This window comes from Lathyrus oleraceus, chromosome 5 (assembly GCF_024323335.1).
Source record: "Lathyrus oleraceus cultivar Zhongwan6 chromosome 5, CAAS_Psat_ZW6_1.0, whole genome shotgun sequence".
In the NCBI taxonomy this organism is placed as follows: Eukaryota; Viridiplantae; Streptophyta; class Magnoliopsida; order Fabales; family Fabaceae; genus Lathyrus; species Lathyrus oleraceus.
In genome coordinates this window covers 230868576-230896316 of record NC_066583.1, presented here as the reverse complement: position 1 = coordinate 230896316, position 27741 = coordinate 230868576, and the positions used below count along the sequence as shown (strand labels likewise).

At 32.5% G+C, this 27741-nt stretch overlaps 2 protein-coding genes across 2 annotated transcripts; both read left to right on the top strand.

Moving 5' to 3' along the window:
• The first annotated feature begins 1308 nt into the window (after positions 1 to 1308).
• Positions 1309 to 9480, top strand: LOC127083224 (uncharacterized). Its single transcript, XM_051023505.1, has 11 exons — positions 1309 to 1629; positions 1712 to 1742; positions 1890 to 1903; positions 2004 to 2054; positions 3166 to 3235; positions 3940 to 4009; positions 4127 to 4194; positions 5816 to 5921; positions 8239 to 8278; positions 8885 to 8952; positions 9212 to 9480. The coding sequence occupies exons 1-11, from the start codon at positions 1432 to 1434 to the stop codon at positions 9222 to 9224; spliced, it is 729 nt and encodes a 242-aa protein (XP_050879462.1). The 5' UTR covers positions 1309 to 1431; the 3' UTR covers positions 9225 to 9480.
• Positions 9481 to 24914: 15434 nt separating this feature from the next.
• Positions 24915 to 26322, top strand: LOC127083221 (transcription repressor MYB5). Its single transcript, XM_051023503.1, has 2 exons — positions 24915 to 25429; positions 25554 to 26322. The coding sequence occupies exons 1-2, from the start codon at positions 25062 to 25064 to the stop codon at positions 26188 to 26190; spliced, it is 1005 nt and encodes a 334-aa protein (XP_050879460.1). The 5' UTR covers positions 24915 to 25061; the 3' UTR covers positions 26191 to 26322.
• Positions 26323 to 27741: the final 1419 nt, after the last annotated feature.

The window sequence follows — 27741 nt, the reverse complement described above, 5'->3', positions numbered from 1 at the left end:
TATCCTTCAAGTTTTTGTGTTTTAACCATGTCTGAATACAATCACAAACGAAATGCCGATTTAATATTTTTCGCTGTTGCGTCTCCGATAAAGATTCATCTCTGGAATATAGATTCATTTTAAGTCTTAATCGGACGTTGAACAGTTGGTTAGATGGAGAAATTGGAGATGATGAAAGGATTAGAAGAATACAATGGTTTGTGTCTCCGTTTAACCAAAATGGAGAAGTGCGGACAACGTAATATTATTGTCAGAGTACGAGTACAATAATCTCCCATGTTATAATATTATGTTGCCCACACTTCTCTATTTTGGTTAAACGTGGACACAAGCCATTGTATTCTTCTAATCCTTTCACCATCTCCAATTTCTCCATCTAACAACTGTTTAACGTCCGATTAAGACGTTCAAACAAATATGTATTCTAGAGACGAATCTTTATCGAAGACGCAACAACGAAAAATATTAAATCGACATTTCGCTTGTGTGAAAAATATTACATCCAAGGCGAGGTATTTATAGAAAGGAGGTATAAAATGTATACGCCAAGAGGCTAGGCGCATAACATGTCAACACATGCCGGCGCCATAGGCATTGACGTCTCCTCTTAAGGCACCATGCAGGCACTAGAGGCATTGACATCTCCTCATAAGGCCCAATGCAGGCGCCAAGGATATTGACGCATCCTCATGAGACTACCAATGCAGACGCTAATGCCTTGAGCGCCTCCTCTTGATCCATATGGGATGCGCCGATTCATTTGGCGCATCCTCTTTTAAATGTGATTATTTTATAATTTTTTTTTTAAATTTGTTATTTTAGAATTATTTTTGAAAAAGTTGGTTATCGTATAAAATCATTATGTTATTCCATACTATATGAATATATATCACAAATTTTATAGAGTATAAAATAAATTAAATTCAAAATTTAGACAAAAAACAATAATTTATAATTCTTTTCTGGCGTGTGTCTTCTGAACGCAAGTATATATATATATATATATAAAATAAATATATAATAGAGATTAAAGATAGTGCACAGTGAATGTGAGTGTAAAAAAATATTACACTCACATCCAATTAAAATATTTTATATTGCCATATCATGACAGTATTTTAAAAATAAAAGTGTGATGTGGCGGGATATATAAATGTCATTGGTTGACTGTGTAAAAATATTTTACACTATGAATGCATATTATTTTTTTTCTATATAATAATATTTTTTCTTTGATTATACAATTTTATAATTATTTTATAATATTATTTAAATATTTAATTAAAAAAAAAACCAGAACAATTTCATTGCACTAGTAACACTACAAAGAAACTGGCATTTATTCCGTGGAAGAAGCCGTAAAGTAAAGTTGAGAGCTTCGAAGTGTAGTTTTTGTGTTATTCCGGCGCCGGCACCGGCACCATTGAGAAAATGCAAGCTCTAGTGAGGCACAAGCTTAGGCTCTTCAATTCCAACTTCAACTCTCTCTTTAGAATTTCATCATCATCCTATTTACATTCTTCTTCCGCTCCGCTAAACTCACTAGCCTCTTCTTCCACCGCCACCAACTCGTTCACCGCTCCATGGTCCACCATTCAACGACGGGGAAACAGAGTCTTCGCTTCAGATGTACGCATCTTGTATCTTCTACCGTTTTAAATCGATTTGATTCTTACAGATTTTTCACTGTTTTGTTTTTGTTGCGGTGCAGATTAGAGTCGGAAACACCATTGGAAAACAAGGTTGCTTTGATATTTGTTTTAATTGTTATTGAATTTTACTGTCTCTGATAATTCAATTCGATACGCTGCATATCATATGCATATTTAGTTGTTTTCTTTTTACTTACAAATTCACTTTGTGTTTCGATTATGCTGGATTGCTTCTAGGGCGCATTTACGAGGTAACTACTAATTTCTTGATCGATTTGTTGTCAATTTCTATTCATTCAATTCAATATTGTTATCCAGTGAAGTTTTTCTTTGTATTGTAAACTCTTTCAGGTTCTTAAAGTAGATCACTCTCAAGAAGGAAGAGGAAAAGCCACAATCAAGGTTTTTTTGCATACTGTATTCAAAATTTTACATGTTCCATTTCATTATTTATAGACATTATTTAGTTTTTCTTCTATTCTTATTAGTGTTTGAAATGAAATGTTGTGATGTGTGCATAGATGTGCATTGTCTTTTATACAGATTTGTCTTAGTGAATACTCAATACTAACTTGCAAGTTGTACTTTAAAAGAACTGTTACTATTTTTTTATTTAAGAAGGATTTTATTTATGTATGAAAAGGCCTTTTCGCTATAAGCAAAAATGTATTTGCTCATTTTCTGCTTTCTCGATTAGGTGCGTACTTGCAGGGGCAGAGGGAGGGGGCATGACCTCACACGTTGTAAACTTTCTCATTTTTCCATTAATATCTCTGGTTATTGCGTGTAGCATAACAAGCCATTGACATGGTATTTTGTCCATTGACCCTCTCTTAGTCTTTGGTTATTGCTCCCTCTAACGGTAAATCTATGCCTTCGGCACTGCATACTTGACATAAATGTTATTGCTCCCTCGACGACTAATAAGTTATTGTTAATATTGGAACCATATTTCTAGCAATAAATATTTCTTTTAATTTTTGTGTATATTTGATGGCTTGACCCAAATGTTAGAGACGTGTCTGTGAAATTGTTTGCTAAATAACACATAATTGATAGGAACAGTTTTTCATGAAGCATTCTCATCCAAGGACTAGGATCAACTAATAGCCGATGAATAAACAATTTTTCATACCTTTAACATAGATACTAATACAGGATGTCAAAGGTTCAGATTGCTTGATTTGATAAATTTATGATTTTTTTTAAGAGTGTCGATTTAGATTTTATTATAACTTACTAGTCTTATTTTGTTGCGTTTAAAATGCTTTTATCCAAAAGAAACCCTAGTTAAATGGATTTGTGATATTTGGACAGTGGCATTTGTCGATCCATTTTAATTTGTTAACTGTGGAACGTCCAATGATTAAAAGAAATCCTATTTTGCTTATTCAACTGCCTATTCGTATTTGTGCCATTGGTATTGGATATAGTTGTGTATTGTAACTTCTTGACTCTTACTTTTAACTCCATTCATATTATAACTGACAATTGTAGCTGTTTCTGATAATAGGTGGAACTTCGTGACGTTCTCCAGGGAACCAAGGTTACCCAAAGACTGGGCACTAACGAGGATTTTGAAAGTATGTCCCTGTATATGTATTTCATATTCAAACTTATGAGAAATTTAACCATTATATAAATTGTTTATACTTGTCGACATTTTTTATTTAGTTGCCAATAATGTAGTAGGATTCTTTAATTTGTTTGTATTGACTCACTACTCCAAAGAAAATGAAAATCAGAAGGACATATTATTGGGTCACTAAGTAATTAGTTAGAATAGTTATGCAGTGAAGTGGTTGGGCAATTAAGACTGCCAGGTTTAGAAAAATAGTTTAAATAACAGGAGAGGGGTGGAAGAGAGAATGGTAGATTTGCTAGTTTGTTAAACTGAGTAAGGGATTGGTTGTAAAATGGAGAACCTTTTTCTGAGAAGGAACCTGGGAAAAGCCCTTTTGGAAGTATTCTCTCCTTTATTCTTTGTTTGTGATCCAGTCATTCCATACAAGAGTGTTTTTTCCTTGTCTGTTTTGATTGGTGTGTTCAAATCTTTCACAACAGATATTTTGTACTTTGTTTTGGGGTTTGTAACAGTGTGTGTCTAAATGAATTCGTAAGAAGGTTATACAGTTATACACATTCTACAATTACATCTTTTAATTTGAATGATAAGATTTGAGACAATTTTCTGTCTTTCTCATTAATGATGTGATAGGACATTTCACACCGGCTGATAGTTGACCAGTATTCTTTTCTGCGCTTACAAATTCTCATTTTGATGCAGAGGCCTATGTTCAGGAAAAGACTTTCATGTACATGTGCACGGATCAAGATGGAACTATAGTATTAATGGAGTGAGTTCCTACATCTTTCATCTTTTTGCTGTCTGTATATCATTCAATGCTGTTGGGTGCAAGAACTCGTGGGTAGCATTGTTAATTAATGCAGTTTCTCCATTTAATTTTGGTCAGCAATGACACGTTGGATCAAATCGAAGTTTCCAAAGACTTGTTTGGCAAGAATTCTTCATATATACAAGGTGGATTAACTTTTACCATTCATTACTGTTCTTTTACTATCAGTTATTATATGGTAAACTTAGATGTTTTCAACTGCACTTAACAGTTATACTCAGCATCATTGTCTCAATATACTACCAGTGCACTGCCAATCATTTTCTGGTTTTGTCATCAATTCTGATATTGTTACTGCAACGTGTTACTGTGAATTCCCCATATAATCAATGACATGACTGGTGCCTGAGTGTTTCCCTGAATTTCCTTTCCTACTTAATCTTTCTCATTTGTGATTTAACCCAGCTGATTATGCTCAGTGATGTATCTCCTTATAGCTTCTAAGTCTTAAGGATCTTCCCTGTGGGTTTCTTTGTCTATTACATTATAGCTTCTTAAGTCTTAAGTATCTTCTCCATGGTTTTTTTATCCGATGCATCCATGACAGATGATGCATAACATTTCAAAGTTTATTCTAGTCAGTGAAGTGCTGTAATTGATCATCAGAATTAATTTTCTTCTTATTTTGCTCTTTGTTGTTCTCTGCAGTATGTATATGATGTAATTCTCTGCATTTGTAGCCTCTCTCTGTCATGCTGCAAGCATTTATGGGTTAAGTTCCCTCCCCCCCCCCCCCCCTGCTTTTTTGTGTCTTTAAGGCTTCTCCTCCAAGATTGTCAAACTCGGGAGTCTACATAGACTCGTGTAGGGTCCACAGACTCGACTTGTAGCTCAATTCGTAGACTCGTAAGAGTCTTTGAAATATAAAAACACTAAATTAGAACACTCAGAAACAATAATACGGAGAAGTTTGACTAACACAAGCTATAATCACTCACTACACATTGAACATAGCAACATAATGAAGGATCTGCAGCAACATAACACAACACAGAATAACACGCATAACGAAATTGAAAAACAAACTAGAGGAAAAAACTCGAGACTGTGAGAGACATTCAAGTGCGATTGCGAGACAACAAGAAATTGCAGTATGCATCAGAGACAACAAGAAATATGCAGTGAAATGCGGGAGGGGGAGAAAGGTTTGTGTGTCTTATGAAATTTCTAACTTCTAAAACGAAGTGAAATGCAGGAGGGGGAGAAAGGTTTGTTGTCCTTATGAGATTTCTAACTTATAAAACGAAAAGAAAGCCATGAGAGAAGTCTTATAATTTCCTTTTAGGTTTTTATTAGGTGAAACAGTGAATCCCAATGTGTTTTGGCCCTTTTTTCTCCAAAATCACATCAACTCGTAAACTTGCCTCAGACTTAGAGTCTATCCGAGTCTCTACGAGCCTATCTGAGTCTGATCGGGTTTGAGCGAGTCTACCATGAAAACGAGTCTAAGTGCGACTCAACTCGTTTTTGCCTCTAGACTTGTAAATTCGTACGAGTCTACGAGTTGACTCGCTGGTCTGACATCCATGTTTTCCTCCCCCTTCTTTTATTCTCACCGAATATTATGTTTTGATTTTGAAGAACCTTGCCTACCTTCTCACTGTACTTTCTCCTATTTTCATAAATTTCTTTGCTAGGAAATTATTTACCCTTTGATAGTTATCGAGTAGCAAAATTTAGTTTCATGGATATAATAAGTAATAGAAGTATTACTAATTCATTATTATATTGTTGCCCGGTTGACAGATGAAATGAAAGTTAAGGTACAGTTTTATGATGATAAACCTATATCTGCTTCAGTTCCAAAACGTGTAATATGTACTGTCAAGGAAGTGATTGCAGCCACTCCGAGGTACTTATTTTTCTCCATTATTAGATTAAAAAAAGTACTTGATCTTGTACCTTGCATTTTTTCTTCTTTCTCTTGTTGTAAATGTCTTTGAATATTTTTTGATGAAATATGTGTCTTAAGTTACAAATCACTCTCTTATTATTTCAAAATTTTCACCTATTTTTTGTGGGATTATGTATCCTCTCCTTAGGTGGTATATTGTTATTGTTAGAACTGTCTTTAACATTAGTGCAAAAGTGAAGCGGTGATAAAAGTTCCTATACTTGGTGCAGGAGACCAAATATGTTTCTCAGACTTACGGCATTACCGAGAATGTAACATAGTTTGCAAATGCTAGTTTAAAGTATCATTGTCACCGTCATAGGTGGGACTTTTCTCTGGGAATGAAAAATTATAGGCTGTAAAGTTACTAATTTTACCCATGGTTGTTGGCAAACTCAGTGCATTCATCACCTAAAAGACAATTAGAAGTTAATTATATTATTGGCAATATGTCACTTTAATCAAACATCAGAATAAAACTTTGTAAGGAAAATAAAAATAAAACCCCAGGAAAGTTGAATGGTAGCCAATATCTCATAAACTTTTTCTGGATCCCTTCGGAAAGAGATGCTCAAGGAGTGAATTATTCCCTGCAGCACCAAACACCAACTTAATGAGGTCCGTTTAGCTTCCACTGACAACTTTTGATGGCCAAGAAATGATATGAATTTGTGACACCTTTATTTTTTTTATAATTTTTTTTTTCAATTTTTACATCCTGTCAAGACTTGGAATAGTCTGGGAAGTTGGTTTGAGTTAGGATAAGAACCAAATTATCCAATAGTTTTGTGATTAGGATAAGATCCAAATCACCCGATTTAGCTCTGAGTCATGTTATTTTTCCGTAGTTGTAGTAGAGTGGTTGTTTTGGCAATCTCAGTATTAATTAGATAATAGTTATGTCTATTCTAATTACTTAATATTTCTATAAAAAAAATACTATTTACATAAATATTAGAACTGCTTAACCAACTTCACCTTTATATTCTAGTGTTATATGTTTCTTAAAAGAAAAAGACAAGATAATCTTCTCCAAAGTTAAGTTTTCCTTAAACAATTAAGGTTAAGAGTCTTTTTAAGTATAACTTGGGGCTAGACTGTTAGTGCTTTAGCTACCACTTCAAAATATTATTATTAGTCTTTTTATCTCTCTTTTTTCATTTTCTGCCAATTCCTATAAGTTCAATGATCTTCATTGATTATTTGTGTTTGTGAATCATTGTCCTATGTCAAGAAACATTCTTTTCCTTTGGTTTCTTAGCCTTGATCCTGACTAAAAGTAAAACTTGTGGCTGTCCTACATCCATCAGTTATATAATATGTCATTCACATTATCATATGTTGTATTATGGTTCATAATGTCAACTGCAGCTGCAGTCTTCATCAAGTTTGAGAACAGACTTGAAGGGGGAAGAGTCTTTTTTGTTGTCACCATTACTTCAAATCTCTACTTTGTGCAGGAGATGAAAATCCTGAAGTCAAGAAAAGAGAACAGACAGAGGAAGGAAGTTATTTACCCATGTTTGTCTGTTTGGAACTTTGCATCTTAGATTTGACACAAACTCTAAAACATTAAACAAAACCTAGATTGATTGTTAGTATTCCTAGAATATACAACTTTCTAGGTTAGTGTCTATTCACTAGGCATTCAATGTATTTATTGTAACAGCACTACAAATACAACAAGTAATGTGATCTGAATAGACACCCAGAATTTACAGAACTACATAGTATCAAAGCAATTTTTTCTTATCCTAAAGTAAATTTAAGAGAGGAATTTAAGAGCAAGTTTCCAAGTGTTGTAGAGCTTGACTTGAGTTGTACGTAACACATTTCATGGGATAGAGCAGTGTGTGAAGACACAAATCTTTGAATCTGTGTCTAGAGTCATTTGGTTTGACCTACTAAGTAATCCTGTGCAAATGATTAGATTAGAGAGTCGTCCCTAAATTGTTTGCTTTTGTACCCCATATAACTAAATAATAATTTTTTTGGACTCCTAGTTGGTTATACATTAAACTTTAAAGTCTCACACTCGTAATATTTCTTTGCATGTGTAGCTTTCAATTTGTAGGAGATTGCCAGTTATGTTTTTAACGTGTCTGATTAGTTTTCTGTTTCTGCATCAATAAAATTTTGCTTACTATCAATTTGATTCTGACATTACTTTACATAGCAATGATGAATTCAATTTCTGACATGGAGCATTTTAGCTTATCTATAATTTTCATTCAATTTAATTTTTTGTACTGATTTTTCCCCTCCTTGATTTAAGGAATAAAAAGGTAATACTGGACAATGGCCCTACAATTGAAGTAAGTCAAATGATTATTTCTTTTTTCCTTCTGCGTTTATTTAGTACATAAATAATTGGTAAAAAAGTTACTCAGATGTGCAACTTACTGCGGAAATTTAATTATTATTTTATGCAAAAGTTATGACTGATATTTATTTGAGACTTTTTTCCTATCCAAAAGTCAGCCCGTGTTTGTGTAGAAATTTCTTTCATGATGCTTATTATACATGTGTTCAGTTTGACGTCCTCTCAAAAATGAGATGAATAATTTGAAGAGGTCAGTATGAAATTTTTTATAAATCCAATTCCTGAAATTTTACCCTCATTTAGGGGATTTACCTGAGCTATATAGAGCAGTAGCAGGCTCTATTATACACAATGAAATAATTACGAAAAACTGGACATATCATAATCACTGTACTTACGGGATATTATTAGCATGTTTACAATATTCATATGTGTTTCAACAAAATCAATATGACTAATGAATTAATTATTTTCAAAATAGAATGGCAGTAAATTCTCTCCATTTGAATTAAATTGAATTAAATTGAATTGATTCAATATCTGTTTCTGGTAATGCCAAGTGCTTATGTCTTCGTTTGTCCATATGTTTAACTTCCAGGTTCCGCCTCACATTGTAGCCGGTGATGCCATTCTTGTAAACACTGAGGACGACTGTTACATTGAAAGGTTGGTTGGTCTACAAAAAGTCAAAGCATTTGATGATAAATTTTTTGATACTTTCTATTCTTTAAGCATCAGCCACTCTTGTATTTATGAGATTTATTTGTGCCCCTTTATTAAGGGGGATATTTGTCTCTCTCATCTTCCGAACTCCATTTTTTTTTTTAAATTTTAAATTTATCAAATGCATCTTTTTATGTATTTTCATGTTAATAGTACATAGTTGCCAATAAAGCTGTTTTAACTTTTATCTGTTCATTTTCAGGGCTAAGGCATAGGGTGTGTTCAGCCATAATTTGAGCAGACTGTGACACAGACATCCATTTTATACTAATTTGCATGAATTTTGAATCTTATATGACCTATAATATCCTTCCCCCCTCCCTATTTCTCTTGGCAATAAGCTTTTTCTCTATATTTAATTGATGATTTTAATGTATCCGTGGGCAATGAGTTTAGATGTATTTGTGATATTCGAATTTTGGTGTATCTTGGTTCAGTGTATGTATGGTGTAGAGAAGCATTGGAAAATTACATCAATTCTTGAAAGTTTCAGATAAACAGTCATCAGTTTCATTGAGTTATAGGGGAGATCAGGGGCAAGAACTTTGATTCTTAATTGCAAGAGATGTTTTCAATTCTTCTCTTTATTTTCAGTGATTTGGAAACTTCATCTTTTATCAACTTGTAGACTTGTTTCGGGTTATTAAAGGACTAGATTATAGGCTTCTAACAAGTAAGCTCATAGAAACTTCTTATAGGATCACTGTACAGTAATTTAGCCTTATAACACATTTTGATGTAATTACAAGAGCAACGGGGCAATCTATTTTGGGTTCTTTGTGGGACTCATTAAACCACATAGTAATTCATTTAATTTTAACTCTCTTTAAGCAATTCATCTAATTTTAACTCCAATGATAAACTCTAAAGAATCAATATTGTCCAATGATACAACTCTAAAGAATCAATAGAGTCTCACAATTTTATCCTATATATTAATATTTTATTTATATTAAATATGATTTAATTTAGCAAATAATACATTTTTTGTTAAGAGAATAAAACAAATAATTTTATAGGGTGTTTTAGTGTTTTCCGTATGTTGCTTCAGCTTACTATTTGTTGCTTCAGCATCCAGCTTAGTGCCATGCTGGCTAAGCTTCAATAGCAATTTTGTGGAAAAAGTGAATGCCATGTTGGTGAACTAGTTCAAAGAACCTCAGCTGGAGCTGCTCTAAGAAGTTGTAGGGATGAAAATGGATATTTATGGAGGCGGATAGTATCATATAAGGTGTTCGACGCTTTGGATAAAAATGATATCCGTATTTGTCCTATATCTGTGCGGATTTGTTAAGTGGGTAATTCACAAATTTTAAGATATTTGACAATATTCATGGATAACATTTTTTTTAAAAAATTTTTTAGGTACACAAAAAATTGTTATCACATAATATCCATATAATTCACTCTCAATTTAACAACAAAATTTTATATATTGATTTTCTTCTTTTTCACAAAAACATAATAACATCAAATATAACATCCATCCATTTCATTTTTAACATGTGAGTTATGGTGGAAGAACGGGTAACGAAGAAGTAGGAAGGAAAACACATGTTAGACGTAGGAATGACAATACTGATCGGTTAGATTGTGAAATTGTTTATGTGATGTCTTATAGAAGAAACTTATATAAAATGGTCAAATATGATTTGTATGGAATGTGATGCCTTATAAAAGAAGCTTAATAGATATTCGCTAGTACAATATTATCAAATTTGTATTCATATCATTAAAAAATAAATATTTAAATATTTATTTATTTTATCCGTGAATATTCATTAAGTTATTTGTAAATATCCATTTATTTTATCGATAGATATTTATGGGTATGAATTTTTTTCATTCCTAATCACATGCTACACCAAGTCATCAAAGGATTTATAAATAGATCTAACTATGTAAATCACTCATTCAATGAATAATATTCATATTCATTCCATAAATTTCAAAAGAATCATGACCAATATTCAAGATTGTGAGACACTCGCCATTTTTCAACAATAAAATCATGATTGAAAACCAATTTTCATTTAACTTGAAAGCTATCCAGACTGATTGAGATGGAGAACTCAAACCACTTAACCCGTTCTTAAGTCAACATGGTGTTAGTCATTCTCTAATATGCCATTATACTCAATATTAAAATGGAGTAGTGGTGAGAAAGCATAAATTGAAGGTGAGAGAAAAAAAGGAGTTTAAGTTAATACTTTTTTTTTTGAATGATTTAAACGAAGTTCAAGCCAATCACAAAGCCTAAAAGTTAAAGAGAATAGAGTAGAGAGATTAACACACATATTTTATCATGATTCACCCTCTTAACCCAAGATTACGTTTAACCCCCTTATACTTAGAGATTTTTACTATAATTAAACTGATTACAAATATCACTAAGATATATCATAAGATATATCATGGTTCAATTAACATTCGTTTTAGATTATTCAAACACAAAGAACTTATTTTAATTTTATATTTTTATTGTTTTAAAGAATGTGACAAATACTTAGTCCCTTGAAGAATACAATCAAATAAATAAATGATAAAGTGTTTACAAATATAATTCAATAAAGGATGTAAACTATTTTAGATATAAATACAAGTTATTTTGGGCCGATCATATCGACCCTGATCGACCACTCTGAGGGAATAATAATCCTTCCAGAATCTTCTTAGCACATAAGAGTTTTTCTTCCGACGATAACAAATATCTCAATTGAATGTGCATTTAACGACTATTCGTAATTTATTCATAACAAATAGCAGGCTTGTTATTCCCCATCTTCTATATATAGAGAAGGCTCCAAATTCCGGTAATAAGTTTCAAGCATAATTTCAATTTGCTCTTATTTCTTATATACTGACTTAAGCATTGAAGTGCTAACCTTGCAGCCCCCTGTTCGTCGCGCCGAAACCTTATATTCACCATCACTTTCGATCATCGTTATATCTCTGATTCCAGAATAGAACAACGACATTGTATGTGAGAATCGACTTCTGATTTCTACGCTCTCCATAACTCCACGTTCACTCTCCGACTTTTCGTTTCATAACCTTCTTAAATCACCGAATCAAGAGCATGCAACATCAAACACGAATATCCATTATAATTCGATCCAATCGAGCATCATCTCAATTTCAATTTCGCGAATTTCTAGATCTCTGGTTCCTACGATTCCAATTGATTGCTGAACCCAAAGCTACTTGCTCTACTATTGCTCAAGAAGCTGCTTCCGCTTCTGTAGCTCAAGCAACGGTCAATCAACCACACCTACCTCTACCTCCTTAGCAAATTGTCGAGAATCCAGAAGCGATGATTCGGTTGCATCAATATTTGGTCTAAACGCCTTAAGTAGCAAGATTTCTCCAATTGCCTTGGAGTAGAGCTTAGGTTCCATTTCCAGTTGCACAACCATAAATCTTACATGGTTTCCAGTTACTAGGATCTAACCTTGGACTGCAAGGTGCTAAAGAACTGACGAACAATATGCACGATAATGTTCAACAACAGAACTCGCGAGTGGTAGAGAAAAGGTTTTTGTCGCAACTTGAAGAAAGCTTATATAATGCTCCTCCGCGAGGAAACACTATTTACGAGGTCGTAAGGAGAAATCTTACATCTGCCCCTGAGCCGACCACTACGAAGAAAGATAAGGCTCACAAATCAAGAAATCAACATAGGAGCAAGAAAAAACAAAGTCCTCCTCAAAGTCCCGAGGGAAACCGAGGTAGCAACACCCCTGCTCTAGATCAAGTAAAAAATTGTCTTGTGAAGGTTCAGGCGAAACATCCCTTGTGCACTAGGATTTTGGAAAGTAAAATACCAAAATGATATATAACCTAATTTAAGTGAATATAATAAAAAAGGAGATCTAGATGAACACATACAACTCGTCAATGAATGGCTGAATTACTCAGTGCTGACAAAACGTCTAAATGCAAGTTTTTTCCTTGACCCTGGTCGGATCGACTAGGCTATGGTTCAATGGCTTGCCCGATGGGAGCATCAAATAATGGATTGATCTTTGTGAACGGTTCTCCGTGCATTTCACTGTATGGAAAAGACTGGTAGTGACCGAAGTCGCATTGTGTGGGATTATCTAAGGAAACAAGGAAATCCTGTGGTTCTACATCGACTAGTTTATGCAAGTTGTTGTCAAAGTCGAGGGAGCTAAAGAAGACCTTAAACTCTAGATCTTAGAAAATGGTCTTCTGAAGGACCACCCCTTCAGGTTAAAGATAGGGAGGAAGAAGGTGACAACCACTCAAGAGATACTAAGCATGGGTGAGTCTTACATGATCTTAGAAGAGAATCTGAACACACGCTTCAATAACCCTGTCTTCATTGACACCAACTCCGTTCGCCCAACAAGGAATGATATCCACCGACAGAGGGACGACTCCGACCGAGGTATGCAAGGACGGTAAAAAAAAATACATTCCTCTGACTTTTTCTCGAGAGAAGATCCACCACTACTGTGTCAACATATAATTCAAGAAGGAAGGAATCCAACCCCCTTACCCCGTCAGAGAAACACATCAGATTGAGAAGTCGAAGTACCCCGTCACGACCATAATATCAACAAATGCATCCAGCTGAAGGATGACATTGGAGAGTTAATCAAGAGGGGCCGGATGACCGAGTACATAAAAGGGGAAAAAAAGACATGGAGGAATCACTTAAAGGTAAATCTTCCTCGAAGACTGCAGATGCTATGACCAGCGACAAGATCAAAGAGGCTAGCAAAGGGAAATTCCCATACACCGCCTCCATCACTAAAGGAACACCCATAGAAAATCTCCCTTCCAATGGGACCATGAAGAGGAAAATCGTCGAGATGTTGACCGTCCATAAAAGGAGGGAGATACCTAAGCAAAGATCCATAATCGGACTATGTTGGGGATCCATGACTCAGATAAGCTAAAAGGGTTCCCCAATGAAATTTTTTCCCTTGGTGATCAAAACTATTGTCGGGCTATTTGACGTCTCCCAAATATTAATTGACGGTGGAAATTCCTGTTATATAATGTATTCAGAGTTTTTCGAGAAGATGGTTCTCAAAAGTCAAAGCTTATGGCCATATGAAGGACCATACTTGCAAGCATTCAATGGGACGACCACCATTCCCTTGGGATACATTGAGCTGGCAATATCGGTAAGTTACGAGAAGGATATCCAAACATTCAATTTGCAATTTATCGTCATCCCTTGCAGGAGCGTTTACATCTGGAATCTATAAGAAGACCCTTCACAACTATGTTGGATGCTATAACATTACCCATCCACCTCAAACTCAAGTATGACAACCTCCAAGGAGAGCGACCACTGTCAACGCATACCTCAAATAAGCAAAACAAATCTACCAAGCATTGCAGAAAGAACTAGGAGAATGTGTGACCATGAAGGTTAGTGCAACTTCCATCATTAGTCAACTTAGCAGGACATACATTCTTTCCCTGAGAAAAGGCGAGACCAATAGAGGCGAACAAGATAAATAAGAGGCGACTAGCTTGCCTGATTATGTTTCCTTCTCCATTTATATTAAAATGTTGTTATTATATAATCATATTCCTTATGTACATGAATATCTTGCAATTATAAATGAAATATGATATTTTCTAAAATATCTATTTCTTTGTACTTGTGCATAGTGACAACGAGTCCGGGGTACAACCGTCGAGATCGAGTTATGATAAACCTAAAGTCAAGGGTGCTTTCAGAGACGATTTAAACGTCCGACTACAACAAAGTAATTCCCCACCTAAAGTCATGGGGTGTTGTCGAAGACGTCTTTCACGTTCGACTATAGTAATCAATCCCTACCTAAAGTTAGAGGTGCTTTCGAAAACGCTTTGAACGTACGACTACAATAATCAATCCCCAACCTAAAGTCAGATGTATTTTCAAAGACACTTTGCACACCAAAATACAACAACCAACCCCCCACAGGCAATAATAATCTACCCCCTTTAGCAGCTAACCACTCTAGAGGCCGCTGTGGGTTGGCCGTACGTCTATCCTAGACCGAGTTTTTCTTTCATCTTTTCCATTTATGAAAACCTAAATGACATGCCATTGAGTTCATAATTTTTTTGAAAGAGAGCATTGTCATATTCTTTCTCATTATCACATTGAAAACATTTGATTACTCGTTCAAATTAGGTCTTAATGTGAGTGCGAAATTGAAGAAACATTGTGAACACCACGTTCCTTTTCGTATCCTAACCTCAGGAGCTCATGGTATACACCACGTTCCTTTTTCATCTTATTTGAGAAAGTGTTTTATATATTTAGTTTTTGGGTGATGACGAGAGCCCAAATTGACGAGATATCCATTTTGTATCCTAACCTCGGGAGCTCATGGTATACACCACGCTCCTTTTTCATCTTATTTGAGAAAGTGTTTTATATATTTAGTTTTTTGTTTGTTTTTATTTGAAAAAATGCACTCGATGTTGATCGAGGTTTGTTTTGCGTTGCGTAATGGTTTGAAAATTGGATTTTTGAAAGGGAAATGAATTGAAAATGATTTGATCAAAGATAAAAATGGTTTGAAGTTGAATGTAAACTTGGTGTTGACCAAGGGTTTTTCAAAATGAAGTTTTGTGTTGACCAAATGTTTTAATTATTCTAGAAAAAAGTTGATTTTATTTTTGATCATTTTTAATTAGTTCAATTAAACTAACTATCTAAGGCAAAAATAAAAGCGATAAATAAATAATTACAATCAAATGGATGAGGTACATTTATCATTTCGGAAATGAAATAATTAAAAGTGAATAACAATAACGAAACTTCTCAATCAAAATAAATAAGATCGAATAAAATAAAAAATAAATGATGGTGCAACTAAAAAACCCAATGCCTAATTACCCAACCCTAATTTGAATAAATCTTTGTTAAATGATAGAAAATACTAATTAAAATTAAAAAAGAAAGTTCCACAAAGGAAAGAGGGGTACCGCCCCAACTTTCTTCTTATTCACCATTTTGAACTTTTAACTTTTCCTATTTTTTTTAAATTCAACAACATGCCAACCACAAATGGATACAAGGCATGGTTGAAAATAATAAAACAAATAACTAGTGAAATATGCATATGTATATAAAACCAAAATGAAAAACAGAAAGAACAAGCAAAACAAAAGCATGCATAGGGGAAAGAAAAAGTTACCTTGGAGTCTTGTAGCATTTTTCTCAAAATTTTTCAACCGACACTTGAACTCGTTACGCTTTTGGTCCAGAATTTCCTGCTTCTTGCGCAGTTGTTGTTGTTGTTATTCTTTGCTCGGCGACGCGGTTTGCACGGTGGCGGTGGTGCGCGGCAGGTGGTTGCCGGTGTGTTGCTGTGTCGTGTAGGTAGGTGAGCGTGGCGGAGGAAGTTGCACATGTGATGGTGGAAGCGAGTTATGGTTGTCATGGTGTGATGAAGCTTGGCCGTGTGGTTTACATGTTGTAAGTGTGTTAGTTGTTGTTGAAGAATGAGAAGTGAAGGTGCTGGGATATAAGTGAGGTTTGGTAATGGAGGTTATGGTGTGCCTTGAAGATAGAAAATGAATGGTGTTCTCGTTCTCTGCAAGGAGTGGTGAAGATTAAATATGTCGTTTATTAAAGGTGTTATGGAGTTTTTTTGGTGAAGGAAAAAAATGGAGGTGGTGTAGTGCTTATTGCATGTACATGTACAGTAGTGTGGTGTTAAGGTCACTAGGGGTGGCAATTGAATTCATTAAGATAAAATTTATCCATCAAAAAATACATCCAATCTATCTACTATATAAAAATTAAGTTAATGGATTGAATTAAATCAATCCATTTATAAACATGAATTATCCAATCCATCTAATACATTTTAATGATTCAATGGATTTTTTATCAAATTTTAAAAAAATAATTTTTTTTTTCGAAAAGAAATCAATTTTTTTTGAAAATACAAAAAATCGATTTTTTCCAAAAATTTAATAATCATTTTTTTTGAAAAATATCAAAATTTGATTTTATTTTCGAAAATTTTCTTTTTTACCCATTTTTTTCTGAAAATAAAAAAAATGATTTTTAAATGATTTTTTTCAAAAATATAAAATATTTTCTTTTTGAAAAAAAAAACTGATATTACTTTATTAAAAAAAATAAAAAACTTTTTGAAAAAAATAAATTTCAAAGAAAAACAAATTTAAAAAAAAAAATGATTTTTTTTTATAAAAAAATTCAAAGAAAAAAAAATGGATGGATGGATATTCATCCACTAAAAATATAATAATTGATGAATTGGATGAATTTTATTCTTAATAGATGGATTGGATTGGATATTTTAAAAAAAAAATTAGTGGACTGTTAATGGACTAATGAATTATTTTAATCAATCCATTAACGATTCAATCCATATCCATCCATTTTGCCATCCCTAAAGATGAGTGTTGTTATGAAGATGTAGAAGATGGTTTTTGTGTGGAGAATGTTGTTATGAAGTTTGAAAGAGGGAGAGGTATGTTAACCCTCTACAACATGATAAAGAAAAGAAAAGTACCTTCTATCCTCTCTTTCAATTTATTTTGTTTTTGTTTTTGTTTTTGTTTAGGCAAGAGAGAGATAATACTGAATAAGAGAATTGGAGTTGTGCTATTTGTGCTGATTGGAGTATTTTTTTTCATTTGGTCAACGATTTTATAATATATAGGATGAGTTCTAGGGCTTACACTTTTATTAAAATCTCAAAATGCTTCCATAGGTAAATCAGATGATAAGAAAATTAAAAATTAATATTAAAATTAAAATTAAAAAAATAATAATTATAAAAACAAATAAAAATTAAATAATTAGGCATTTGTCTTTATTTTTGTTGTTATTGATCATTTTGATAAAGGAACAAAAAAAGAAAGAATTATAATGAATAAAAATCGGGCGCAAATATGCGAGAAAAATAAAAATGAACGCGTTAAAATGATCTACGTGAGATAAAGCTCTGGAAAATAGACGGGTAAAAATCAAATTTTGCAATAAAAAAGGTCCGATTGAAAAAACTTAGGCTTATCGAAATGCGAATGTAAATGGGACCGAAAAAATAAAACGAGCACGTCAGGTTAAACAACGCGAATTGTAGATCAATAAAACTGACAACTATAAGTCCGATCTTTAAATTTTTCGCCCACTAATTATACGCGCAATTGAGAAACGATTCAACCGGTCTGTCTGTCAAATCAAAATTTTAATCTGGTCATATTTTAAGCATTATATTGAAAGAAATGCATGCTATGATACGCAGATGATGCAAATATTATGATGAACATATCAATTTATTAAATTAGTGGCAAAATTGGGGTGTGACACGCTATAGAGAATTTAAGACATGTGCTCCAGGGTGTCCTAAACAGTTGTGCCATACTTTATTTGATAATGTGACAAAGGTAGATGGTGGTTGGATTGTAGAGTAAGGTCCGGTGGTAAGTGGGTAGAGGTCGTCTGAGCTGTTACATCTCATTAAATGCATTCCTAACTAAGAATACTTCGCAGAGAAACCAAAAAGATTAAATTCAATGGGAAACATCATTATCAGTGGTAAATTTTTTAACAGAGACGAGATATTTTATTAGTTTAGGTGCATGTAATAGATTGTGTAAATTGAAAGAGTATGGAGAAGTAGGTAATATGCATGCCCATAACCAATAACTAAAATATTATGACCACTACCAATAGTAATATTGTTGCTCGTATTGAAATAAGACATAAAATATTATGATGGATAAGTCCATTGTTGTTGATGATGTGGGTAGAGTGGTAAAGTCCATTGTGGATGTTGAAAGCGACCGCCACCGCGTCCATTATTTTTGTCCTTTGTCATGGTAGTTGGAGCCATTACCTCCACTACCATGATTGTTATTACTTCCTCTACGGTTGGTGCAGTAGTAAGGAGAAGAAATTGATGCATCAGTGCGTGAGGCGATGAAGGCAGCATTGTTAGTGTTTTTGGCTGCCTTTTTCGCTCTGGGTGTTTATTGTAACATGATCATGGAGTGTGCTTTGTAAAAGGGTGGAAGAGAGTCATTGTGACAAATTTATGATCCTAGAATAACATAGGCACCAGTGAGGCTTGAGATGAGTTGGAGAACCAAGCATTCGTTAGAGACAAGAGCCCTGACATTAGATAGTTGGTCAAATAGGGATTTGAGATGATGACAGTAAGGGGATGCATCAGAGAATTATTCCATATGAGTGTTTGAAAACTCTCGCTCTAGGTAAAAAGTCCTGAATTTTTTGTTGTCATAGAATATGTCAAATAACATGTTCCATGCAAGTTCTTTAGTAGAGTCATGTTCAATGATAGTATGGAGAAGGTCATTAGAAATCGTTTCGTATATCCATGGTAACACGAAGACATCAAGGTGAAGCCAGAGTTAAGGATTAATGCCTTTGAGTGAAGAAGTCGTGGGTGCTGTAGAGGGGGGAAGTAGGATTATATGATCAATCACTTCATAGACACGAACATGAATTTTGAATAATTCACACCACATATTATATTGTCCTTTTTAAATACTCTGTGTGATTTTGATGAAGTTTGTGATATTTTTCACGATTAAAGCAGGATGAATAGGAATATGTGTGAGAGGACTAGGAGGCTGAGATTGAACTTTAGAATCATTGTTACTGGAGTGGGTGGAAGAATCATTATTACTTTGATCGTCCATGGGAAAAGGGAGGGGGAGAAGATGTGATTGAGAAGGGGAGATGAGAGACGATTTAGAGATTAGGGTTAAAGGGGGAAAGCGACATTGCAATTTAGTGGGAGATATAAGTACTGAAGCTTATTGATATAATGATAAAAGGATGAATATTGGTCGACCTTCTCATTGATATCGGTACAATATATATATATATATATATATATATATATATATATATATATATATATATATATATATATATATATATATATATATATATATATATATATATATATATATATATATATATATATATATATATATATATATATATATATATATATATATATATATATATACACACACACATAAATGTATCCCTAATAATCACCAACAACTAATGGGTAATTATTTACAATAAACTCTAATAATATTCTTTTTATATTTACATAGTCTAATAGTTTCCATCACCTTGTTCATCTTCTACAACATCTTTCACATCACCTTGTTGACCTTCTTCATCATCATTTTCATCACCTTGTTCATCTTATAAACTTTATAGGCATCGTTATCATTGACCATTCTTTGTATTTATCCTCGTCATTTATATACCACCATAACCTATATTTTGATTGATCAAGATCACTAATCTCTTTTAATATACCAGTAGCGTCAAAGAAGTTCCACTTATCAAGATTTATGTCATATACTCCATGTTGATATCCCCCTTTATAATGGAAAACACAATCCCTAACTAATCGACCCCCATAATGGATATTCTTTGTAAAACTCACCTTGGAAATTTCACCTATGTATTTCAAGAACAAACACAAAAAACTAAAGAAAGGAACCAACTTTACCACACCATAGTGATAACCACACACGATCAACCAAACCGCATAATCTTCCCAATCGGATACTTCCTTCGTCTCCCTCGATCATTCACCTCCCTTTGTCTCCCTTATTCATCCTTAAACCCTTATTTGAGTTTATAATTTGTCACAATAAACGACAAAGACTATATGTGAATTGAAGTTTGGGGATTGGGGGATAATTAAGACAAGTCAGATAATGAATCATCAATTGGATCAGATGTTTGCCACATAAGCCTTTTTGTAACAAAAACTTGACGTCACATACGAATATCAAAGGGTTCTTAACATTCAAGGACCTTTTAAAAAAAATATTGGGGCGAAAATTAAAAAAACTCACTAACTTATTTGAATGAATCATACATTTAAGCCTAAAAACTAATAGGATTCATAATAAAAAAATCTTGTTTTACAAAAAAGAAAAACACATCTATTTATTTATTTTACAGTGTTATGTATGGATTATGATATTTTGATCCGTGAATTTTGAGGATTTTAAAGTGTCAAAACTATAAAAAAATATATATATATATAATTGATGGAATCAAGACTCAAACTCTTGACCTTATATATGAGAAATTCTAATCTCACCTTATAAGGTGGAAAATACCCTATAAAAATCAAAAAATGCTCATCAGATTCTATAGATGTACCTTAGGACATACTATTTACATCATTGAATTACGCATCAAATGAGTGTCTCCCCATTTTAAAACAATTTTTTTACGAAGATGCATCTCCGATCATATCTATTTAATTTATTGTTTATTGAACATCCCAGTGGAACTTTCGAAAATACATTTCTATAGTTTTCAAGCGGGAATTTGAAAGTTTGTCACTTTTGGATGTCAGTTTTTTTTTCGGAGATGCACTTCCGGAAATATCAAACATGATTTTAATAAAAGAGTCATATGTATGATTAATCCTCATACCCATTTTTGTTCAAAACTCTTTCAAAAAAATCCTTTCATTCTCACTCATGATTTTCACTCCAAACTTTCTTTCTTGTGCTTCATCACATCAAAAGGAGGAAAATAAGTTGGAATTCAAGGTAAAGATCGTTTATTTCAAGTCTTATTGTTCACATTAATCCTATTTTAAAGTTGAAAAAACTCACGTTTAATCCATACAAATATAAGAACTATGTCAAATATTTTTTTCCGTTTAGAAATTGAGGTGGATTCGAATATTTCATCTATGTAATACTGATTTTATGTTATCAATGCTAATTTTATTTGTCAAACTCAACTTTTTGATATTTTATATGCTTTTTGCTTTAGTATACTCCGAAAATACAAGTTCATAAGATTTACGAGAATGTATTTTTGGAATCAAAATATATACCGAGTTGGGGTATGACTCAAAATCAACATTGATTATATGTATTTGGAATGCGTCTGAAAATTCATCTAAAAAATTTAAAACTATTATTGTATTTTCACAAAGTATGCTAATAAATCTGAAATTATTATTGTTTTTTTATAAGGTGTGCTAATAATCTATATAGTACTAGTACATTAAAAAATTCTCATATATCATTTATTGGTGGACCATATAAAAATGATGGTTCTATGACTCCTTCTCGCCTCTACTAAAATCCGTCACTATATATTGTAACTAAATATTGTGAAAAACAGAAAAAGAAAGTGTTTTATGATATGACCATACTTATGGTGATAGTGTGAACGATGGTGATACTTAGAAAAATTGACACTGCTTGTACCTGTTTTAATCCAGATTCAATAATTGTGACCATTGTTGATAAATAAAACTGCGTTGTTGTTTTCTGCTTTCAATCATTATTAACTAATAAAAATGTTTTTTTTAAAAAAGTTATAACTTATTTACATTAGTTTATAAATATAAAGAAATATTGTTGTTAAGGATTAAATTCTAGATAAATAGTTTACTCTAGTATTTCGTTTTATATTATAAATAAATTTTTATTTTTAGATTTATTGAATAATTAATATATTTAATTTATATATAAATAAAATACATTAATTATTTAATAAATTTTAAAAAATATTTTTTTATATTTAATTTACATCAATTATCACATATTACTTAGCCTACTTCACCTACCCAATAAAAATATTTTATTGATAAATAATAAAATACTACCTCCGTTTTTTTATTATATGTTATTTTGGAAAAATATTTTATACCGCAATATAAGTCGTTTTATAATACCAATGAGTCATTAATGTTGTTTTTTCTATTATACCTTAAATATTTATTATTCGGTCTCTTTTCAATTGTGTCAATTTGTCTTTCTAATACCATAATGAAGGATAATTTTGTAAAATCCTTCATAATTTATCTTTTTCATACCATAATTATTATATTTTTTAATACGTGTGAAAAGTAAAAAACGACTTATAATAAAAAACGGAATGAGTAATAAAATAAACATTTTAATTACTTAATTTTGGTATTTGGTTTGTGATGACATTTTCTTAATTTTCCACTTGTAATTATTATTGTTTTTTGAAATTAGATGAAAAAAATAATTTTTATATTTAATTAAAATGTTGACTTGGTTTCATTTTTTCAATTACTTCCACATAATTAATTACATATTCATATAATCAAAAATTATGAGACCTTCGAGATTTCATAACACAAAAACGTGAATAAAAAATTAAAATTAAAAAATTATATTTTAAATTTTTTTAATGATATGACATACTATTAATTTTGTATTGAATAAATACACTGTTAATACATATTTATTAAATAAATAAATAAAGTGATGCACCTATCCTATATCCCACCGTATAACACTTGTATTTTAAAATTCTTAGTAACAAACATACTACTCCGTTGATTTTCTATTGAATTAGTGTGTAAAAATAATTTAGTTGACAATTAAGAAATCTTGGAACATGTTGGAGGATAATATTTGAGTTGAAAAGTTTATACCCTATCCTTCTTTACAAATAAACCAGCCTCTAAGAAATGGCTTTTATTCTATATTAATCACTCTCCACCTGAATTAGCCAGACCATCCAAAGTAGCTACAGAAAACAAGCGACATCATTATGGAATACGCCTTAACTATCACACCCTACCTAGGAATATGAAATATTTCCATTATCGTGTTTCTTTTGTTTCTGAATTTTTTCTTCATTTATGACCTTTTAGTCACATGTCAGTCTCTGTTCTGTTTTTTGAGTACGGCTCAATCCATTAACTCCAAGTAGGGTTGGACAATCCATCAATTTTGACCACTTTCAAGTCTAAAACTTAAATCCCATGCAAATTAGTTTCATTTTTATGGCCCAATTTTAATCAATAAATTTTTAATTTGTCAATTAAATCTGATTATATCAATTTGACGATTAAATCGGCTCGACTTATCGATTTAACTTAGAGTAAACTTTTAAAAGTAATTATTTTTTATAAAATTTACAAATATTTAATTTTTATTTAAAAAAATATTAAAATATTAAAATAGTCTAAAAACTATTTTTTTATTATTGCAAAAATAAATTATTATTTATCATTTTATATTAATTTATTCAATACTTTAAACTATAAAAATGACATTCCCACTAAATTATAAAAATGAAAATACACCGATAATATCATACATCTCATTTTTATAGTGAGCTAGCGATATAGTAATAAAAATAAAATAAAATATCTATTAATTAAGTTCGTCGATTTCGGATTTTGAAGGATTTAAAATAATCATACGAGTTCAATCGAATCAATCGAATACTATCTAACTTAAACAATTAAATCAATCGTTTTCAATGAGACTGTTCAATTTGTTCATCCCTGCCTCCCCTTCTCAATAATACAGATGCAGAATTAAATAATGAAACTATACTACTACTACTAAATATTTTGTGAGGTAATGTGTTGCTGGGCCCAAAAGATCCATCCATGTCATACCAGCACAAAACAACTAGAGTAATTCATACATGCAATGCAAGTGCACGTAGGGAATATAAAAAAACACAGCCACTTCTGTCTCAACCAACCTTCATGTTTTGGAATGCTTCTTCCATTTAAATCCGATTATTTCTTCCAGGCCTCTTGATTACCTGTACTTTAAATTCCGACATCTAATCTAATTAATGCAACATGGTTTAGCCACGTAGCTACTCAATTTATTTATATTTACCCAACCTTTAATACATTATTAAATACTGCATGCCGACTTTAAAATAAACGCCAAATCAAAATTTAAATTATTTAAAAGAATAAGTTGACATAATATTTGAATAAAAAACAATTAAGTCAAAAAAATAAAATAAAGAGAAAACAAGTATTGCATAAAAAAGAAGTGAGTAAAGAAAAAGACAAAGGAATTAAAAGGTGCGGGCTGGTAGAGTGGATCTGAGGGTGGAGGGTTGGCGCGTGGGTGTTAGTGAAGATTGTTTGTTTGTTTGTGTTAAGAGAGAGAGTGTTATTAACTAAACCCCGACTTGTTTCTATTTTGCTTATTGCAGCTACTAAATCTCACCTCTAAGGATCGATATAGAAACTCGGATTCAATTCAAATTCAGATCAATGAGGAATCCTTCATCGTCAACAACTCAAGCCAAATCAGCATCAACGAATTCAAGTAAGAACCAGAAGAAGAAGAAGAATAGTAACAATGGAAGCAGCAGTACAGCTACTACCACTCCGTGTTGCAGTAAATTAGGGTTGAAAAGAGGACCGTGGACTGCAGAAGAAGACCAGGTATTATCAGATTACATTAAGAAAGAAGGTGAAGGTCGCTGGAGAACTCTCCCCAAACAAGCTGGCCTTCTCCGGTGCGGCAAAAGCTGCCGCCTCCGTTGGATGAATTATCTTCGTCCGTCCGTCAAACGCGGTCAGATCGCCCCTGATGAAGAAGATCTCATTCTCCGTCTTCACCGTCTTCTCGGTAACAGGTACAGTTATTTCAATTAGGGTTTCATTTCCATCTCTTAATTATTAATTAAATTAATAGATCTAATCTAATCTAATCGAATCGAATAGTTAATTAATCAACAAAACAATTTTATATATATTCAGGTGGTCATTGATAGCCGGAAGAATTCCAGGAAGAACCGATAATGAGATTAAGAATTATTGGAACACGCATCTCAGCAAGAAACTCATTAATCAAGGAATTGATCCTAGAACACACAAGCCTCTTGATGATAGTAATAACCACTCTTCTTCACCTTCGATAATCCCAAATATTAATCACCAAATCCCTCCTTTTACATCTTCTGCTTCTCCAGATCATCCTCCTATTACTACTATGACTAACAATGAATCTGATGATCATCACTTAACACAATATCATAGTCATAATAATCATTATCCAAAGCAGCAACAACAACAACAAGCTCAGGAGTTTAATGGTGCTAACTGTGATAGCTTAATTAGTAGTGATGTTTCTGCAATGGATCATGATCTGCTTAACAACAACAGTAAAGGCGATTACAACGACATTAGTACCTGTTGTGATGATGTGTTTACTTCCTTCCTTGATTCATTGATCAACGAGGATGCTTTTGCTACACACCGATCAGAGAATGATCCTTTGATCCTGTCTTCTGCACCACCGTCTTTGTGGGAATCGCCACTCATCAATATGTCCACTCATATTTCAACCAAAAACCACGACGACTCACCCAAGACGGGACAGATTCATGATGCATAGTATGTCGTTTCTCTCAATAATCTATCTAGATATATATATAAATATAATATATACTATTAGTGCATGTGTTCATTATATCAAACTCTGAGTTACCAGCTGGGAATTAATTATATAAATATATTATGTGTGTATTTTGTCATGCATTGTATTACTACATGTATGATAAATATTGTATGGAATCGTCATTTCATGCATGCTTGCATCTGCAGCTCAATCTGTTCTTGATATTAATTAATTATATATAGAAACCAATTCAGTATTTTCTATTTATAATATATAATTTTTATACTAATTCATTTCAGGTTGTAATATATAATTTTTTTAAATTAAGATAATGGAGTAAAATATATAAGCTATTTATTTAAAATTTATTTATATATACTATCAATATGCATGTCAATATATAGTTGATAAATTCATAAATATAATGATGATTGATTCAGTTCTATTATTTTATGTGAAAGCCTCTTTGGTGTTGCTTACCCTACGATTATGTTGTGTGTTTATTGTGGTTTTCATATTGAGTTTCTTAGACATCTATTTATTGCCTTTTGATTTTGCACTTGTCCAATATAAGATTTTTAGGTGTTAGAGTATGGGTTAACAACATCTTCTATAAAGAAAAATACAATATAAGAGATTAAAATAAACTTAACAAAAAAAACACCATAACAACGAAGAAGGGTATAAGAAATATCCTACAAGCCTTAATCAACAACAATAGGACCAAATAACACTATATTAGAATCGTGCATAAGGATAATTATAGTATTTTGTTATGTAAATAAGTAGAAGAATAAAGTAGCTAAGTTTGTTATTGAGTTAGTTAGCTTTTGTAATTAACTTGATTAATGTGTAACATTTGTTTATAAGGAAAGAACGAGTCTCATTCATTCTTTAAGAATGCAATACTACAATGTATGCATAGCATGCTTCATTCTCTTCTTCTCTCCCTCCTCGTGAGCTCTTTCCAGTTTATCATGATGATGTATGGTAAAGGTGGTTCTACTGATATATTTGAAGTTGAAGGCTTGTTGTATGTTCAAGAAGCTCAACTAGACAAATTTTGCCAAGAATTAGTGACTCATAGTGCCACTGCAAACATTGTTGAACCACAAACCAATACCAATGTTGGGAAAGGTAGTCAATCTAGTAGTTTTCAACAATACTTTTGTGGGAGGGGGAGGTCTTCTCGTGGTAGAGGACGTGACAGACAAGCTTTAACCACTTGGAATTGGTCAACTTATCAACTCTGCAACAAATATGGACACTCATTTATGAAGTGTTTGCACATATTTGAAGAGTTATTGGACCAACTCCACCTAAAGCTCATGCTCAAGCATCAACTTCAACATCTGGCATTGCTCAAGATGGAAGTAAGCCTCGGGAATCAAGATCTACATAAGCCATCCACTTCTTATCTGGCTCATCGAGATATGGTAAGAGTTCCTCAAGAGTTGGAAGCACATCTTAGTTTGCTGATTCAGGTGCTTCACATCACATCACACCTCATCTTTTTAATTTGCAATATATTAAGTCATGTGCAGGGCC